The sequence below is a fragment of the Amphiprion ocellaris genome, chromosome 3 (assembly GCF_022539595.1).
Source record: "Amphiprion ocellaris isolate individual 3 ecotype Okinawa chromosome 3, ASM2253959v1, whole genome shotgun sequence".
In the NCBI taxonomy this organism is placed as follows: Eukaryota; Metazoa; Chordata; class Actinopteri; family Pomacentridae; genus Amphiprion; species Amphiprion ocellaris.
The window spans coordinates 11,536,750-11,551,702 of record NC_072768.1 but is presented as its reverse complement, the minus strand read 5'-3'; the positions used below and the strand labels follow the sequence as shown (position 1 = coordinate 11,551,702).

The following is a 14,953-nucleotide window of genomic DNA, read 5'->3' as shown; positions in this document are numbered from 1 at the left end:
TAAAGATAAAACAATATCAAATGAAAATACTCAAGTACAACAGAAGCAATCTGCCTTCAAGTTGTACTTGAGCACATTTCCACCTGACTTTACATGGCAATAACAGCCATAAAGTATTCTATTTTTCAGTATTTTTCTCTCTGCAAGAGGAGACAGACAAAAGACAAAAGGAGAAAAGAAAAATGGAAATTAAAAGAAATAGAGCCTATAATGTGCATTGCTTCTCAGTGAGCTAGTGACCGACTGATTTCCTAAATCTTACGTTTACCTGGCATTAACTTAAAACATGTTTAATGACTGGTATGCTATTCTTCCTTAAAGAGTAAAGAAGTTCATCCAAGTATAAAATATCCATTTGTGAATTGGAATTCAAGACATTTATATGATATTTCCTCCAGTAGAGGGCTCTCTACAGTGGTATGAATGTCGATTGCCACTCAAAGAAAACAAAAAAACATTTATATATATTACAGTATGCAAGGGGCTGCACAGTGGCGTAGTGGTTAGCACTTTCGCCTTGCAGCAAGAAGGTCCCTGGTTCGCGTCCCGGCTTTCCCGGGATCTTTCTGCATGGAGTTTGCATGTTCTCCCTGTGCATGCGTGGGTTCTCTCCGGGTACTCCGGCTTCCTCCCACAGTCCAAAAATATGCTGAGGTTGATTGATTATTCTAAATTGCCCGTAGGTGTGAATGTGAGAGTGCTTGTTTGTCTTTGTATGTAGCCCTGCGACAGACTGACGACCTGTCCAGGGTGTCCCCTGCCTTCGCCCGAGTCAGCTGGGATAGGCTCCAGCCCCCCCCCCGCGACCCTAGTGAGGATTAAGCGGTGTATAGATAATGGATGGATACAGTATGCAACCAAAATTTAACCAAATTTCAATCTTATAATAATATGAATTGTAATAAGAACTTAGCAAAATAAAACTTTTTTAAAAAAAACTATTTCAAAACGATATCCTAAATATCCCAACATGCTGGCCTTACTACAAAAAACACAGCAAAATTAAGAAAAGACAACATCATAGGAATATAAATGGCTTGTCATAAATAACACATATTTGCTCCATAAATAAATTTTAATTGAACGTGAAACCAAAAGGAAATAACAACAGTTGCAAGTAAAGTCACACTTGATATGTTCCTATTAGGTGTTCAGCAACTTTAAGAAGGAAAACTCACATATAGACATGTGTCATGGACAAAGAGATAAACACAAATGCTGTGAAAGAAAGCCAAAGAACTTAAAGAGAGAAAGAAAAAGAAAGAGCAGGGGTCCACGCAGGAGGAGATTTGCATGGCACCCTCTCTCCCCGAACCCACAGAGGTCCAGGTCTGCAGACGTCACTGGTCGATGATCTTTGTTTTCTCCCCACCTCTCCGAGCAGGAATACAAGTTTATCATCCAGCAGGGACGAGACGCTCTCCTCTGCCGCTCCTCTTCCCCATCTGTCGGCTTGCACTCGGCTGCTTCTCCTGTATGGTGGATATCCTGCTCAACACTTCTTTCTTGGATGATATGGGGGATCATTCCAAAAGTAAGACACTTTTTATTCCACTTCCTCTTTTTTTCACGTGGCTTTTTATTTCCACTTTTGCCGGTGTTTAGTTTCCAAAACTGCACAATTAATCGCTGGATAAATGTGCATCTGTGCGTAAAAATGACCGAAAACTGTGATACATTTAATAATAATAGAATATCCTTAACATGACTTAAATAAAACTTATAACATTTGGGGGTGCTCATGCGTCTAAAGTAGTATTTTTTAACTCTCGCGGCCTCTTTATAATAATTCCATAATATTATTTTTGAAGGACCTACATGTTTGTTGTGCACAATATTCTCTCCATAAAATTAAAAGGGGTTTAACGGGGATGTCAGGAGGATTAAAAGAGCGCACACAGCCTTGCATTAACGCGTTCCCACTCCGCAGAGAAGTCGGGAATCGCAATGTGTGTGGGCTGTGGAAGTCAGATACACGACCAGTACATCCTGAGAGTCTCCCCGGACCTGGAGTGGCATGCAGCCTGCCTCAAGTGCGCGGAGTGTAGCCAGTATCTGGACGAGACCTGCACTTGCTTCGTCCGGGACGGAAAGACTTACTGTAAAAGAGATTACGCAAGGTAGGAGTGCTCTGACTTTTATTTTCTTATTATTTCGGCTTATTATGGCATATATTTATGAGATGAAAATCAATGTGGAAGGCCAAATACGTTGAGATCAAATAATATTAAGACCCATATCAGTGTCAAATACGCACGGTAATGAAAGTGAGCAAAATTGCGCAAACTTCAGATTTCTGTTGCACACTTAATTTTTTAAAAAATCTTTTCCTGTAATCATTATAGAAAGTAATAGTTTTTGACCTCGTTTTGTCCGATGCATGATCCAAAATCAGCATGGCACCAGTAGCTGCATCTCCGTGCTCCATTTTCCAGGTTATTTGGCATCAAATGCGCAAAGTGTAACATGGGCTTCTGCAGCAGCGACCTGGTGATGAGAGCCCGGGACAACGTGTATCACATGGAATGTTTTCGGTGCTCGGTGTGCAGCCGGCACCTCCTGCCGGGGGACGAGTTCTCCCTGCAGGACGACGAGCTGCTGTGCCGGGCGGACCACGGCTTGCTGGTGGAGAGGGCCTCTGCAGGGAGCCCGCTGAGCCCCGGGAACATCCACAGCAGACCTCTGCACATCTCAGGTACGAGCTGGATCTCTCTGCACATACCAGAAATATTATTATTATTATTATTATTATTATTATTATTATTATTATTATTATTATTATTATTATTATTATTATTATTATTATTATTATTATTATTATTATTATTATTACTATTATTGTCAACAGCTGTCAGAACTCATATCAGATCAGATACTTCATTATTATTATTATTATGCAGGACGTTTTGCATTTCTTGCAAATTTGTGTTAATTTTGAAGGTAAAATCTGAGTTCACTAAATAATCATAATCCTTTTATGTGAATCTACATATAGGTCTGCAGAAAAAATATTTTTAGTGCATGTATTGAACCAGACATGTCCATAATATGTATTTTTTTATTGTTAGACCTCAAGATTTAAACTTCCTGCGTCTTTGGCACCATAAAGACTTTACAGCAGCCTAAAAATAAGCCCGTTTTATATTTTCAAATACGACCCATTGTGATAATTCTATATTCCACTGGCTATTTGGTGCTTTAATTTCTTGTCTACTATTTCTAGACGTAAAACAGTAGCCTTTTTTTCCTTTATTTTTTGCTCTACTCTCAGACCCAGTTTCGGTCCGGCACCCACCTCATCATCGCAACCACGTTCACAAACAGTCCGAGAAGACCACCAGAGTCCGGACGGTGCTGAACGAGAAGCAGCTCCACACCCTGCGGACCTGCTACAACGCCAACCCCAGGCCGGACGCCCTGATGAAGGAGCAGCTGGTGGAGATGACCGGCCTGAGCCCCAGAGTGATCCGCGTCTGGTTCCAGAACAAGCGCTGCAAGGACAAGAAGAGGTCCATCCTGATGAAGCAGCTCCAGCAGCAGCAACCCAGCGACAAAACTGTGAGGAAAAACACCTTTTCCCACTAAACTTTAAAAAATGTAGAACTCAAATTTAAATCCCCAAATTCAGTGCATCTGTTTTCAAATTTTCTGTTGCACTTTTCATTTTAAAATATGGAAAACTCAGCAACAGTATGTCTGGATGTGCATGCCAGCAAATTATGTTCATGTGTTCTATAATGTTGCTACAAAGAAAGAAATAATTAAATGACAATACTGATTGAGAAAAACTACCACAGAACAAGCACAAACAGAAATAAAACCAATTTTTTTGATAAATGTGAATAAAAACGCAGAAAATTATATGATTCATTACGCAAATCAGAATTTTTAAAAGTTATAAACTGAAGTATTTTAGTCTCCAATACCTGCCTATTTTTCTTTTTTCCCACTTCCAGTTTATAGTGGATTTTCATTAATTAGAAAATAATTGTAAATTGAATTAAAGGACTTGGTGGTGCAGAATGGAAAAGAATCCTCTTCATCCACTTACAGCAGAGCGCTGCTCCACAGCCTCATTTTTTAATGTATGTATCATATTTTTGTGCATTTCTGCAGATTAGATGTTTCTTATTGATCATAAAATTCAATACTTTTCTGCAATTGCATTTTGTTGTCTGCTGCTTTTCTCATTATGATAAAAAAAGTGAATATATAGTCTAGTTTTTATTGATCTCAAGTGGCTTAAAAGCACAATATCCCCCATCCTGAAGTAACTTTATCCGTTTTTTAAGCCAATATCTGAAGGAAATGTGTGTTTTTATCCCTCCGGTAGAATCTGCAGGGCCTCACAGGAACACCTCTGGTGGCAGGCAGTCCCATCCGGCACGACAACACCGTGCAGGGGAATCCTGTGGAGGTGCAAACCTACCAGCCTCCGTGGAAAACCCTCAGCGACTTCGCCCTGCAGACCGACCTGGACCAGCCTGCCTTCCAGCAACTGGTAGGATTATATCAGAAACAAATTATGACACAATTGGAATACCAGGCCTGCATTAACAGATAAATAGAAACAATAAAAAATAATATTAAAATTAATTATTTCTAAGGACTAATTCTGGTTGAGCTGGTGGTCCAGTCAAGACATCAGTTTTGTGATCAAGCTAAAGGTGGCCCTCATTTCGTTAAAAAGATGATAGAATAATCACAAAATTATAGTCTTCAGTGGGGAAAAATGCTGCTTTTGTGCCAAACTCATTCCCCAGTCACTTGATATACTGGTCATATCAATGAAATGATGGAGTCTCCAGAGGCTGATGGAGTGATACATTTTCACGTTTTAATAGATAAAGAGCCCTCATACTGTGGACAAACTAATAAAAAAGAGTAATATATCCACATCCATTTGAAGCTCCCACCCTCCTCACGTGTTGAAATCTCAGTTCAGAAATGCTTCTTAAAGCATCAAACATTTATCATTACACCCAGCTGATTTACCTTCTCGCTGTTTCTCCCCTGCAGGTGTCTTTCTCCGAGTCGGGCTCTCTGGGAAACTCCTCAGGTAGTGATGTGACCTCTCTGTCCTCGCAGTTACCGGACACACCGAACAGTATGGTGCCGAGTCCCGTGGACACGTGAGGAGGCCCCCGGGGTCAGCTGGAGGCCCCCGGAGCTCTCAGCCACACAGGAATGCGCAAAAACGCAGCGACGTCCAATCAAGAAAAAAAACCCAACAGGGACCATGCAGGGTGGATTATGCTGGAGGATACACTCGGGTTGGAGGATATGATTGGAGGTCTGACTGTACATCCGGGCGTTTTATCTCACTGTCCTGCTCAGTGGCACTTCGGCAGGGACACGGTGGACACTTTGGGCTTCCAGCTCTGGGAAAAAACGCGCCTTTTTTCTACCACGATGCCAACACCTGAACTGGACAAAAAAAAACCATGGGAATATGTGGTGGGAGCCTGTTCCGGAGGTCTGACTGCTTACAGTATGTTTGTCAGGAAAATCCAAGCTGTGTAGATGTGCATGATTTGTAAGTTTCACTCTTGTAAATTATTGAAACAGATGAGAGGGAGAGAAAGAGATGCGCGTTGTTGGCGTTTTCTCCAAGAAAATAAGTTATTATTATTTATTATGAGGACAGACGTAGCTGATCTTATCAATAAAACAATTGATTATTGCATGCAAAATCCATTTGTTCCATAAACGTGCAGAGGAATTTTAATTATGGTCGGAGAAATAAATCAGTTTTATGGGGAATGGAAACGAATGTGCTGCTTATAGTGCTGTTTAAAGTGGAGGTAAGATTTGGAGAAGCTCTTCAGTTTAGACAGAAAACAGTTTTCAAAAGCATTTTATAATGCAAGTAAGTGCCGGGAAATGGAAAACTCAATATTGCAAAAGTTAAGTTAAACAGTTTTTTTGGGTGTGCAACTTTGCAACAAAAAAACTGGGCAACTGAACAGGTAAGTAGCAGATTGTTTAAGTTGGGAAAACCTGTTCAGTTTCTGTGCCAAGTGGATCAATGACTGATGGATCACAAGATAGAAGGAATCATTTGGCCTGTGTGTCATGGGTCAATGAATCAGACACAATAGGTGGACTCCTGCTTAATTCGATTCCTTGTTAGTTTTTTGAATATTCTGACCACATCAGCTACTATTATGACCCCCTTCAACTCTTTTAATACCAGATTGTGCGTAATGTTTCAGTCCAGTTATATTCCATAGTGATAAAACGATAAAATTAGTCTTTTTTAGAGATAAATGTCACAGTGTCATACACACCTGAGGCCCACAGTTTGGCTGCAAGTCTAGACAGAGTCACCGGCGGCTCCTTATCTCCATCTGGCATCACCTGCAAAGGATCCGCTGAATGGATCCACAACAAAACGCGCCGCAGCTCCGAGAGGACTCCCAGCCCGAGGACGCATCCTGGCGTGTCTTGAGTTTATTTTCATTCCAGTAGGAATCCTGAGCGACAAATAGCCGCTGGACAAGAGAGCAGGCAGGTCAAGCCCGGGACTGACACACTACACCCTCAACAATTTGTTGGGGAGGATCGGCTTTTATCAGCAAAGGAAGGGGAGTCAGTCTGAAATGAAAAATCATGTTAAAGAGCTTCAGACATGCAGAGGAATATTTAGTCTGTGAGCATTAAGATTAAACAGGAGGAGAACGTTAATTAGAAAAAATATGAGGCAGGGTTGTACAATGGTATTCTCATGAAAAAAGGTTAAAATAAATAGAATTTTGAAAAGCATATTTTGGTAATTTTTTGGCAGCATAAATATTAAATAGCTCCCAACCTTTCAACACTGCTTTCAATCTGAAATTGGAAAAAAATGGAAGATAGTTAGAGCAGCTTCAGTGATTTGAAAAGCACACGAAAGTTTTGTTTTTAACCATTTCTTTTGCAGCTTCATCCACAGTTGTTATTCAAAGTAGATACTGTCAAAATATATATGGATATTTTTTACATATTTTCCCTAAAAGGTGCCAGTTTCTAAGGGCTCACACCAGTTCACATGTAATTTATGTTGCTTTGACATTCAATTATGGAATCCGTTATCTACAAATTGCAATTGTCCAATAATTCCTAAACCACATAAACACATCTTCATTATGCAAGTCAATGTTACCACAAAGCCAGACCAACAGTAGAAATGTTTGCAGATTCTGTACGTAATAAAACTGAAGAACAGTGATTTATAACCAGAAGTATTTTTATTTTTAAATTATGAAGGTAAATAACTCAATAAATTATATTAATTTGTAAGTGCCTTCTAACAAAAAGAGAATGGAAAGAAAACAATATGAACTTGAAAAATAGAACTTTTAAACACATATTTGCAATCAAGGCAGGTCGTTAAACTTGGAACTGGCATCAGGTAGAACACAGAAAACATTCTGGCCATTCACATTCAAAAAATATCCAAAAACACAATAAATGAACACCAACAGTATTGAAGGAAAGGTTTGGCAAAACATAAATTACAGTAGAAGTAAATACTTCAGGTTCAGGACAGTCACTGTTTGAAAAATGGAACCATTTCTATCTACAACAGGAACAAAGAGAAATATGTGGCTTATTTAGACATCATATGGAGTATTTGTGCGTGTTCTAACTGCAAGGTACAAATAAGACATTTTGTGCAAAATTCTTCTTAACCGTCAATCTGATTTCTAGGAAATCAAAACAGATGAACCAACACATACGATAAGGCTTCTTTTAACATTTGACAAAGTCTGAAGAACACAATATTTATTCAGACTTAAAGTCACAAACAAACAAACAAACAAACAAAAAAAACACCTCCACATGTTAGTGTCTTTAGAAATGGTTCTATTGTGCTTTTCCAGCTCCATCACTCCTCCTGCTTCTTGAGAAAAAACTGCAGCGCTGAGTCCCACTGATCTCTTGGAAAGCGGTTGGACAGTTCACAGTAATCCAGTGGCTGGGAAACTGTACAGACAGAAGAGAACAGCTACATTATATACCGGGTGTCGCACACAAATTCGTAATCCTTTTAAAAGTGAGTGTAAAATTTCACCCAAACAAGCAAGCGCTAAAAATTTTTTTTAAAAAAAACATCATAAAACCTAGTGTTCAAATAGACTGGGGGAATAACAAACATGCAAAATAACAACCTTTTATAAACAAACATTAAAATAAATTTCTGCAGAATTCAAAATATTACAGTTTATGCATTGTTTTGTTATTTTCAATATAACTTACCCATTTTACTTGTTTTAGTATCTGATTCCTTCTCGTTTGCAGCACAGTCCTGGGAGAAAACAAATGTCAGCACCACCTAACAATCCAAAGTACACTGCAGGTCTATGTAATATTAGAATGATTCGTATGAAATTTCATTGGGCTCATCTTACCTTAATTAAATAAAACAAGTTTCCAGGAATGAAAACATAATTTATTCAAGCAAAATCTGAAGCTGCCACACAGGTTCCATCTCACTGAGATTTACTCAGCAAGCTGAACCATCCTGGATTACACTGTTCCACTCGGAGGAATGTTTCTGAGGTTAACTCAGACGCGAGGGCAGCGGGGCGAGATACCATGCATTATTGCTTTGTTTGAAAGAAATGACAATAGCTTGTCTCCCTTTGAATGGGAGTTAATCTGTGTCTAAACAGTGGTGGTTACAGAGTGGCGAGGGCCTTGTTGTCAGGAGGAAGATGAAGGACACAAGCTGTTTACTGGGAGTTGAACCAGTGGCAGGTAAATCCACTGTGAAGGAAACCATTTATCTTTGTAAAAGCCTGCGTGTTAGAGATTCACCGGGGGGCAGATGAGCAGTCGTCAATCAGCTGATGCACGGAGGTTTCCTTCTGATGTGAAAGATTAACCGAGTTTGGATGTTCTATTTAGGGGCATGAAACTCTTGAGGCCAAAGAGGATATTTTGCTCATTTGTGCCATTTTAAATATATACAGGGTGTGCCTAAAGTAGGCTTACACTTTATATAGGTACATTTTTTTCACACTTCTAATACTTTACGATCCACTTTCTTTGCTCTTGATTTAATTTGTTTGCTACTGCTCACAATTCCTGTAAAAAATTATAAAAAAAACCCTCCATAAAAAAGGCGTAATAACATTTCCTAAACGTGAATAAGGGATATGGATAACTGGTCTGGATAAATAAGATCTATAACGTGAAACAAATACTGAAACAACTTTAAGCCTACTTTCGATCCACCCTGTATATTTTTGAATATATTTTTCACTTTGAGCTTGAGACACCTCCTTTATTCCCAAGTTTTTCTTTTATGCTACAACACTCGTTCTTTTGGTCTTGACATAACGACTGCATTTTTCATTTAAGCGTGTCAAGATGCAAAGTAGACGCAGGTTTCCTTATTTACCTGAATGAACGTGGCCAGCAGCACACAGCTCATCTCCTGCTGCAGGATGACCTTGTTCTGAGGGTTGTTGTAGCAGGCGGAGATGAGGGAGGGAAAGAGCACTCTGATGAGGCGTGGGTGGCTGAAGTACTGGAAGGGCAGCTGACACAGTTTCTGCAACACGCTGGGCTGGCGGCCAGACTGCACTATCACCTGGAACACACAGGGAGCAGAGCCAGTCAGTCACTAAGCCAGTCAGTGGCACTGCTGGTTGTAAATCACAGCCTCCGTGCCCCTCCCACATGTAAATCTGCCACTAAAACAACACACAAACAGCCATTAGGAGGAGACCTGGGGGGCACGGCCTCCTACCGCACAATTACAGGCCATAAAACACAATGATGGGATGTTTTGTTGCAAAACGGCAATAGCAGAGCTGCTGTAACATAAGAGGGAAAATGAGACATGTGAAATGATGTCATCGTTAGCGGTTGAGACTTCACTTTCAAGTTTTGTGTTAAGCTTCTTAAGCAACACCGGCATGGAGTCGGTGCAGGAGTGAAGCTCAGGTTGAGAGGGCAAATGCAGTGCAACGTGGGTACGAAGGGGTGGGGCGGCGGGTGAAAGACAGGGTGAGCAAACCTCTACCAACAGTGTGGCCACCCCCACTTTAAGAAATGAGCAATACCATTAGTGGTATTTTCACCCTGCCGACATCCTGCTTTCCATCACGGCCCGTCAATCACACACCATCACATCCGGGCCACCAGTATTAAAACCAAATCACTCCCAGCCTCATTTGATTAGAAACGGGGCTGCTGCGAAGGAAGGGGTCCCCAGCCTAATGCTCTGGTCATCTCCCCTGAGCTTGAGAGGACCATCAGCACCCGTCTGAGAGCCACAAGGTCAACATGTTAAATCCTGCATGAAAAAAATGCTCCACTGCTTTACAGGTACAGACTGCAGGACTAATGTGGGGGGGTTCAACACCAATGAAAACCAGAAGGGCAAGGTGAGGTCCCCAAGTCACAGTGACATAAATTCACAGGATTTACAAGATTTTCAAAATACAGTCTCTAATACTCTTCCATTGGTTTCTCCTTTGATAATGCACTCCGAGTTTGAGCAGCAGGATAAACAAAGCGATAATTCACTGCTTTTATCAGTTCGAGGCGAAGCTTCTCAGAGCTGTCCTCTACAGCGGAGTTCAAAGGGACACAAAACAGTGTCATTACCTATTATTATTTGTTTAAAGAACCCACATGGACAGGTCAAACAGTCTGACCTTTAACGCATTACAAATACTTGAGAATGTGAAGAGCTTTTAATTTGTCAACGAAAAATCTAAGTGTTTATTTTTTGAAGTTACGAGGAAGTATAATTTGCTTCCGTCCTGGTATGTGTCACAGTGAAGTACTGAACTGAAGGATAGTCTTTAATATAATACAAATATAAAAACTGTAACAGAACAAAATCTCATAATTTTCCTCACTCTGTATTTTAATTTTTGTATGTTTATTTTTTTCACAAAGGAATTCGGGACAAATCTATCATTGCAGAAAGAAAAAAAAAACCCAGCAGGCTCTGGATGTTTTCAAATGTAGAGCTGCTTATTTTCACAGCATGTAGTTTTAGCATTTTCATGCTACTTTTTCCACTAAATCATACATCATCATGTTATCTTGCCTGTTGCTACGCTGCCCAAAGACAAACTGGCAATGGGGGCACATAAATTTCAGCAGCTTCTGCATTCAGCAGAAAGCCAAAACTACGATTCTGCAAAAGCTAAGAATCTCTTCATTCTTGCATTTTAATCCAGAGCATTTATGTCGGGGTGTCATAATTTAACACCACAGCGAGTGTTGCATGTTTGACTTGGAGGTCTGTGGGGATCCAACCCACAAATCACCCAGCGATCTCATAATCCTCCGCTACGCACAATTCCATCTTCAGCTGCCTAAACAAATTGTCCACCCTCAAGTGCCTGACGCACAAAGACATAAAACAAAGCCTGGTGGCAGCAAGAGTCTGGAGGTAGAAACAGAGTCGCCTGCCAACTTTCCACGCCTCTACCAGGTGAAGAGCAACACCAGAAACCGAAATGGCTTCCAACCACAGATTATGCCGTAGTGTTTCTTCTCTCAGCTCAGCTGAAGTATCTGCAGCCTAAAGCCTGACATCATAAAACTAACAACATGCGTCTGAATCCATGCATCTGGTCCACATGTAATGCAGACCCTGTAAAATCTCAAGTGTCTTGGCTGCTCTGCTCTTTCTTAAGTTCAGAGACCTGGCATTTTCAAACGGTTTTATGACGCTTTCATTACATAACTTCCTCACAATGACAACAAAGAGTGTGTAAAGTTAATGTTCTGAAACAAACAAATGCCTGGGAAAACCCACAGTCGAGGCAGAACCCAAAGTTAAAGCAGAGATGGGGGGAAAAAAAAAGGGACAGCCTTCATCCAGACCCACAATAAAGCCAAAGTCTCAAATAACATAACTAGCCTGTACTCATCAGGCTGCAGCATGGACTTATTTATTCATTTCTCACTGCACAAATATAATCAGATATTTGTACTGTCACAATTCTTCATGAGCGGAGGTATTTCCATTCATCTTTGAGTCTAGACAGCACAAAACACCTCAGGAGGAACCAGAGCCAAAGTAAGGCCATATATCTGACATTTGAATCCACAATATAAACCAGATCCAGTGGAACTCCTTTACTGATAAGACATGCAGCACCGCAGACAGCACAAAGCCACGCTAGTCAAAGAAGTGTTTAGTGCTTACTTACAACATTTACAATGGCTTATTGAGACGTACACAGGACGCTGTGTAAACTGCCTTTAGACAATTGGCTGGTGGTGATGCAGACATTGACAAAGACACTCCAACTTGACATTTAAGGTAACTGTCAGTTGTTTTAAAGTCCCCTAAAACACAAAAAAGCCCAATAACTCTTTATTTATCTCTATGAGCTGACGCTGTCATTCCATCCCAGATCTGACTGCTGATAATTCTGCTCTGAAACTAACCTGACGACAGTGTTACAGACAAATGGAAACTCTTTACTGAAAGGTTTGCAAGGATAAAAATGTCCTCAGCTTCACTTAAAGTCAGTTGGACCTGCGTTCACCCTTGAAGCAGAGTGTAAATCATCTACCGAGCTAACAATCAGGCACTCTCCTGCCAGTTTGTGTGTGTGTGTGTGTGTGTGTGTGTGTGTGTGTGTGTGTGTGTCTGTGTCTGTGTCTGTGTGTGTGTGTGTGTGTGTCTGTGTGTTTCTCTGCCTCTGTTTACTCTGCTGGGTGATACAGAGTGTGTATTCCTCACTGCTGGCTCCCAATGGTCTGCACGAGCTGCACTTACCCTGCAGGCAGTGAGGGCTTGGTTGTCTTGGCAGTAATGGACTGCTGAAGGAAGAGTTTCAACATCAGGTTAACAGGAATTACAGGCCTAAAGCTTGGCTTGGGCCTGCAGGGCAGAGGAAACGCCCTGAAAGAGAATGGGAAGAAGAGGACTGACCCCACAGATAAGGCTGAGCTCTGGGGATGTGTGTGGGATGTTCAGCCGAGTGACGATCCATAGCTCATGTGATGCCATAAAGAAAACAGTTTACGAAATACAAGCACAGAGGAGTCAGGTAATTTCAGGAGCTGGTACAGGGAGAACTATCCCATTACATTTATAAAACACCCACTTGCTACCTGAAATTAAACCTGCTTGTGTGTGCGTCTGTGTTATGGACATAACTGTATTCGTGTGTGGCTCTGCTTGCGTGTGTGTGGCCGTTTTCCATGTACTGAGAAACACCCAAAGTTATCTTAAGATTTCCACACTCTGAAATTACTTGCGTCTTTCTAAAAAGCAAGCAGGAATCAGGTGGGTTAACATGTCACCAGTTTACAATTACAGTCCCGTCAGCTCAGAGGTTCAACAGATCATCACTGTGGATGAATCACAAATGAATCACGGTATTTAAAGACAAGGAGATTACCGGTACGCATCTCTTCAGTGAAAACAGAGGACCAGTTACATGTCAGTTACGAAATAGGTTGCATTTGTTCCGTGTTGTTTTGTCAAAAGGTCTCTGTCGATGCACCCAACAGACAATGAAACATATGGCTACATGGCTCAGTGGCCCCCACCATAACCAGAGATGCACTTATAAAAACACACAAGCCTACATATGTCACTCTCCCAATGGCTTTTTGTGTGACAAGGTGAATTATTCATGCCCCTCTAGAGCAGAGGGAATACATCACTATGTATAGTGCTGCTTCAAAGTTCTGCTTTTTATGAGCAGCTTTATTTCTAGAGCATATATATAAACAAAAGCTGGTGTGCTGACAGTGAATCAGCAGTCTATGCGACCGCACAGGCCCCGGATCGGGCTGCTTTTGTGTTCTGCCAATGCTTACATTAGCTTGAGAAAAGCTCAAGCTGCTCTAAATATTCTCCTTAACGCCATCCATCTTGGTGCAGAAGTGAATGGACGCATTCCAGGAACTGGACCACTGGCAAAGATCAACTCTGTGTGAAGGTTGTGTGGGATCTTATTTCCTGACAATCTATACTCAAATATGTCTTTTTTCATACCAAAAAGCAAGGTAAGATGATTTTTTTTGGCTTTCTCCCAAAATTTTCTTACTAGCAATACAAACAATGTGAAAGAATGACAGATTTTGCATTAAATTAGCAACATACAAATGTCATTTTTACAAAACACAGAGCATAGCCGCCCTGTTAACGTTACTGTGGGAGCACAAAGATGAATAGTCTGTCACACGCTTAATTTAATCATCAGTCCTCATTCAATTATTCAATATAATATGCAAATTGGATCTACAATGACCAACAAATGCTAATTCTGTACATCAGAATAATTAGATTGGATCATAGCAGAGAGGATGGCTAAAGTGGACAGACAGGAGGAGGCACGTTTTAACGAGAAATAAAAAATTGGCAAATTAGAATCAGTAATCAGCCTATAAACTGTGGTGATGGGCGCTGACTGCGACTGTGTGGGCATAAATGATATATCAGAGGCTGAAGCTGTGCTGCTGCCCATGTGGGACAGGCTTAGCTTAATCAAAGCCCAGCCAACTGTAGCATGGCTAATCAGGGGCCCGGTAGACGGACCATGCATGACAGCCAATTACACAGCAGCCAGGTCTGCTTCATCACATCCTGCTCACTTCCATAGAGCCCCCTAAGTAGTTGTAACACCGCGGCCAGCACACTGCGCTACTCTACCAGGAGGGAACAATAGGTCACTCTGTGGAACAATAGACGACACACAGACCAAAAGCAGGAAGGTGCCAAGGCATGAATCTTTTAACAGGTGCTTGTTGTTACGATTACAAAACTACACCCTTTTTCTGACAAATAATGCATGAGAAGAACAATAAGACGATATTACTAGGCTCTTCTGACTCAATAGACAGCTTTACACAACCAAAAGCATTAAATGTAATTAAACAATTAGCAGACAGATGACAGAAAATCTATTACAATTTCCGTAGCTGACTAACTGTATTAAGTAGAGTTGAAATACTAAGTAGATTAAATGAGTTTTTT

The 14,953-nt window shown here is 40.9% G+C and overlaps 2 protein-coding genes across 4 annotated transcripts in view; one reads left to right on the top strand and one right to left on the bottom strand.

The window, feature by feature from the left end:
* The first annotated feature begins 1,278 nt into the window (after positions 1-1,278).
* isl2a (ISL LIM homeobox 2a) lies at positions 1,279-5,773 on the top strand. The gene is made up of 6 exons (XM_023287801.3): positions 1,279-1,534; positions 1,931-2,120; positions 2,436-2,695; positions 3,272-3,558; positions 4,334-4,501; positions 5,020-5,773. The coding sequence occupies exons 1-6, from the start codon at positions 1,294-1,296 to the stop codon at positions 5,134-5,136; spliced, it is 1,263 nt and encodes a 420-aa protein (XP_023143569.3). The 5' UTR covers positions 1,279-1,293; the 3' UTR covers positions 5,137-5,773.
* A 1,437-nt stretch (positions 5,774-7,210) lies between these two features.
* Positions 7,211-14,953, bottom strand: part of scaper (S-phase cyclin A-associated protein in the ER) — a 61,604-nt gene continuing 53,861 nt past the window's right edge. For all 3 annotated transcript variants that reach the window (XM_023287786.3, XM_023287787.2, XM_035956067.2), the window contains 3 exons: positions 9,389-9,580; positions 8,242-8,290; positions 7,211-7,968 (listed from right to left, as the gene is read on the bottom strand). In XM_023287786.3, the coding sequence (XP_023143554.1) occupies positions 7,871-7,968; positions 8,242-8,290; positions 9,389-9,580 (339 nt within the window). In that variant the 3' untranslated portion in view covers positions 7,211-7,870. The remainder of the gene's footprint in view (positions 7,969-8,241; positions 8,291-9,388; positions 9,581-14,953) is intronic.